Source organism: Capsicum annuum, chromosome 2 (assembly GCF_002878395.1).
Source record: "Capsicum annuum cultivar UCD-10X-F1 chromosome 2, UCD10Xv1.1, whole genome shotgun sequence".
Lineage (NCBI taxonomy): Eukaryota > Viridiplantae > Streptophyta > Magnoliopsida > Solanales > Solanaceae > Capsicum > Capsicum annuum.
The window spans coordinates 48,096-53,292 of record NC_061112.1 but is presented as its reverse complement, the minus strand read 5'-3'; the positions used below and the strand labels follow the sequence as shown (position 1 = coordinate 53,292).

Sequence of the window (5,197 nt, the reverse complement as noted above, 5' to 3'; positions counted from 1 at the left end):
TGTTGGTCGGCAAAGGTGGTACTTGACTGGAAGAAACATTTCTTCCAGTCAAGTACCACCTTTGCCGACCAACAAGAGGTCATACAATGCTACCTCATTTGTTGCTGCTACTGGATACAAAAGGCCTGCAACTGGTTTTAGTGTTTACTCTGATCCAGCAACTGGAAACCACGTGTACAATGTATTTATTTCTGTCTCATTATTTACCTATAATAATGTTTGCCCTAATGTTTTCATTTAAGTTTTCAATGTTCACTGTCTTACAATTTTGTCTAATTTTGTAGCCAGGTACATCAAGTGAGAGAGTTCTTTATGAGGGAGGGTATAAATTTAAGGAGTGCTTCACCAACCAATATAGATATTGGTTTTAAACCTAGTGGCCTAAAGTGGAATGGAAAAGATGCAGTCACTAGCACACAATTGCAACAAATGAAAGCAAATAAGAGAAAAAATGTGGAAACAGCCAAGTCTTCTTCATCAATTGGATCTTCAAAGAAGTAGTTCATTTAGAAATGATTTGCACTGTAATAATGGATAATGTCTTTGAACAAATTGTGTTACTAATTTTTGAATAACTTTTTCTTAGGCAGCAATTAATGATTTTGGTGTATGCTGCAATAGAACTATTCTGCTCAATGTTAAGCCTTTTTTGAACACCTTTACATCATGTATACAGTTTTTAGCTCAATCTTGAGTTGTGTTAATATGATATCCATCTGCTTGCATTTGTAATATAGTTCATTTTTATCATAACCTTCAGTAGTTACAAATAGGCTGTATGGTAATACCTTCAGTAGCTACACAAGTAGACACAAAGTAGCCAATTGACAATGAGATTGTCATACAAAAATATGTCAATTCATTCAAACAACTACTACAAACAAACCAAACAACTACTACAAACTAGGCCAACTACAAACTGAACAAACAACTACTATAAACTACTACTACTACAAACTAACGAAACAACTACTACAAACTAACCATTACAATATCCAATTGCCTATTCAATAGGCAAACTTAACTACTACACCTTACACCATATTAAAGAACCACTTTAGAATAATGAGAAGAAGTAGAACAAGTCTATTCAATTTGAGCTTAGCACATTCCCTTTCAAGTTTAACTTTTTTGAGTTTTTGCCTCAATGCATTCAACTTCCCTTCAATATCTTTCAATTTCTCACACAAAGTGTCCCTCTCTTGTTCAACGTCTTTGAGCTTTTGCTTCAATCGATCACAGGAATTTCACCATCTTTGCACCTAATTATTAAGCTCGATTCTACCTTAGGATATTGATGTATAAATATTGAAGGTTTTGGATCAATCCATCTAAAGTACCCACATCCACCATTTTCCTAAAATGAAAAAACAATAGAATAATAAAAAAAATATAAAAAAAATAATAATTAAAATCTATGAAAATGATACAAATCTTTGAAACTTTACATCCAAAAAATCTATGACCTGGATTTGAAGGAATCCTTGAAGTTCTTAAAGGACAAAATTCGAAACAGTAACACAAATCGGGAACATAAATATTGATGGAATTTTCTGACATTCTCATCGAAAATGAGAGAAAAAAATAATTTAAGAGAAATTAGGAGATAACTTTGATAGTGAGATGAGAGAAGTTGATGAGAACTCATCTATGGAGGAGAGAATGAAGAAAGAAGAAGTGTAAATTTAGGTTAAAAAGAGGGAAATTGAAGGGAATGGCAAAAGTAACGTTATTTAACGTTAACTTTTGCCACATGGATAATTTTTTTAGTTTTCACGCACCTCAGGCGGTTGCACAATACGCCAGTGCCATGTGGGCAAAAAATGCCCAATAGGAACAAAATTGAGGAGTTTAGGATTTGATAGGTACAAGTCTTAGTTTTAGGGACAAGTTTAAGGGACTATCGATGGATTTGGCCAAAAAAATAACAATGAATTTGACTTGTTATTTGAAAAAAATTGTTATGTCAATTTCTCGCGATTTAAAAGTCACGATTATTAAGAGTCACTCATCATATATCACTATAATATTTTGACTTAAATGTTCTTACTCTATAGTAGCAATCAATGAATAATTTTAACTACAAATCATGATATATGATAAAATCTTAAGGTTCAAAAGATCTATAAAATATTTATTTAAACAAAGAAAAAGAAAAAGTAAATAAATAGCCTTTGATTTTTTTGACTAATTCATCAAATACACTTTTTTAATACAATGCATAATTCATTGTTAATTGTTGATCATTTATAATTTATATAATCTTTCAATTTATCAACTAAAATAAATCAAGAATGTTCGAAAGATTTATGATAATGAATGAAGCAAGACGATTTAAATCTAAATCAAAATCAAGATAAGAAAAGAAATTGAGAGTTAGAAAAAGCGTATGTAACTTAAATAAATTTGTAGAATTTTTTTTTTTTAGATATGAAAAAATTTTAATTGATTAAATATTAGAGTTTTAGTGTCAGTAGAATGGTTATATAGCCGGCTCACGTATTCGACTCTCCAAACTGAAAAAACAGTAATAACGATTCTAATTGAAAAATAAAAGAATTCTATAAGATCGGTAAGTACGTGGATTATGTTCCAAGTGAAATCAAAATGGTAGTACTCCAAGAAATTTGCTAACCGATAGGACACTATTAATTAATATTATTTGTTATACTTACTAGAGCAAATTAATTATGGGTGACAAAAAAATTCAAAACTAAAAAAGAGTGACATAAATCTTAAATATTGAGTAGATATGACAATTTTAAGATTAGTATTAACGACACTAATTTTAAAACCCTCAAATTTTATTATTTACACAAAGATTCCTACCCTATATTTACACAAAGATCCTTGCAGCAACTTCGATAGTTGCTGCAACAACTTCGATAATTGTTGTAACACAACAACTAATAGTAGTTGTGGCAGCAATTACCGTAGTTGCTGAAGCAATTTTCATAGTTGCTGAACCAACTCTCATAGTTGTTGAAGCAATAGTTGCTGAAGTAACTCTCGTAGTTGATGAACCAACTCTCGTAGTTTCTAAAGCAACTCTCGTAGTTGCTGAATTTTCTAAATTATTTCTTCATTAATTTTTAAAAGAAATAAAAAATTTCTCAAACTTTTCAATTCTTTTTTATAAAAATAGTCCATGAAAATTAAAAAAGGAAGAATGAAATGAAAAGAGAAAGAAAAAAAGAGAAGAGAAGATGGAAGAAGAGAAAAATCTATAGAGAGAGAAAAAAATAAGAAGAAGAAGATGGTGAGAAAGAAAAAGAAGAAGAAAGATAAGAAAATGAGGGAAAATTTAAAATTTGAAATTTAAAGTTAGAGGACTTTTCAAAAAATTGAAAAGTTTTTAAAAATTTCATTTTACACCTCAATTAATTTCATCACAATTTAAATGAAGCTTTAAGCTTAGCTGGTCAAAATTATCACGATTTTTAATTTAAAGCCTTTTTTGTCACCTCCCACTTAATTTTCTCTACTTTCTAATGAAGAGAAAACCCTAAATTTGAATAACTTACTATAAATTGAAAGTCCTAATAGGTTAAGTATTATTATTATTATAAGGTTACTTAATGTGAGAGTTTATTCTAAAATTCAAGTTCAAAATATTAGATTTCTATTTATAAATATATTATTAAAATTTTTTTATAAATAAATGAATTTTTCTTTATTATAATGTACCTCTCAAGAATTCCTCAAGAGAAATAAAGAATTATTCTTTTCCCTCTCCATTCTTCTTATTTTTATTTTGTTTTTCATAACACGTTATCAACACAAAACTTTAACCAACTGTGTAATTAGGTATGCCTGCATGTTTTTGGTGTTTGAAGGTATGATTTGTTTTACATATTAATTAGAGTAAATACATCAAATCACCCCTAAACTTGTGGTCAAAACTTACTTTAGACCCTAAACTAATCGGACAATTTTATACCCCCCTTAATAACTTTAAAGTGAATTTTTTACCCCCGAATTGCTGACGTGGCAAATTCTTTAAAAATCTGCACATAAATGGCCCAAAAAACGTAGAAAAAAGTGGGGCCCACCTTCTAAATCTTATAAATTCTCTTTATATATATACTAGTTTAGGTGTACGCGCCTTGCACATGTACCTCACGTTAATGAGTTCAAATGTTAATAAAAATATAGTATAAATAATAATTTGAATATCTTTTTACCAGCAAGTTCATGCCACTTAGATAGATTGTAATAGCACTTTGATTGAGTGTTATTCAAACTTTCCTAATATCTCATTTGTTGGATTAATTATTGTTCTTCATACCAAAAAAAAATGTCATCGTAAATAATATCTGTTTGTGTCATATGTTTGACAAAATTAAGTTACTTTTTAGTATCCAAAGTGATGAAGTGATTTATATTATTATTTAAATATAAATTTACAACAATACGATTAGTATAAATATTATTAACACAATCAAGAATGAAAAGTAAAACAAGAAAAGAAACATGGTAAACTCTACCATTACTTTAATTTAGATTTCAAGAAATTAAAATCTTGTAATTTGTGGTAAAAAAATCGTACTTGAATCACATTCCTAAAAGGAAGCAAATAAAAATTTAGTATTTTATTTAGATTTATAATCTATTTAAAATTAAGATGCCTTTAACCAATTAATTAATAATATTTATATTAGTTGTGTCTCTTTATTTTATTTAGATTATTCTCCAATAACTATCGCATGTAGGAAAAAGGAACATGTTTTGGTAGAGAATTTTATCACCAATTAACTCTTTATAGTATCTAGAGATAATACATAAATATGACCCTAAACTTGACACCAAATTATAACTTTGACCTTAAACTTTGACAGTGCACAAATATGACCTTTAACTATTCAAAACTATACAAATATGACCTTCGATCCTATGTGGCAAAATGCGTGTTCAACACGCAAAACTGGGTGCGTCCAACTTAAAATCTATGGGTATAATACATAAATATGACCTTAAACTTTGACAATGCGCAAATATGACCTTTAACTATTCAAAATTGCACAAATATGACCTTTAAATGACTTTTCACTATTATTTTTTAATAATTTTCGGCTCAAAGATGAAAATGACATCTAATTTATTTTGTCATTGCGGAAAAAGAGCAATATTGAAGATTCATTAATTAGGTGGGTCAGCCTCATACGAAAAATCGCGTGGGTATGTATATATATTATAA

General features: G+C 28.8%; 1 protein-coding gene across 1 annotated transcript; it reads left to right on the top strand.

Annotated features, from left to right (window-relative positions):
• The first annotated feature begins 57 nt into the window (after nucleotides 1-57).
• On the top strand, nucleotides 58-638 carry LOC107857568. The gene is made up of 2 exons (XM_047406466.1): nucleotides 58-181; nucleotides 285-638. Exons 1-2 carry the CDS (start codon nucleotides 87-89, stop codon nucleotides 499-501), a joined length of 312 nt encoding a protein of 103 aa, XP_047262422.1. The 5' UTR covers nucleotides 58-86; the 3' UTR covers nucleotides 502-638.
• The last annotated feature ends 4,559 nt before the right edge of the window (nucleotides 639-5,197 follow it).

Coding starts and splice junctions, on each gene's coding strand:
- LOC107857568 (XM_047406466.1), top strand. CDS start 87: ATGCTACCTCATTTGTTGCTGCTACTGGATACAAAAGGCCTGCAACTG. Junction 182..284: donor CTGGAAACCACGTGTACAAT/GTATTTATTTCT, acceptor CTAATTTTGTAG/CCAGGTACATCAAGTGAGAG.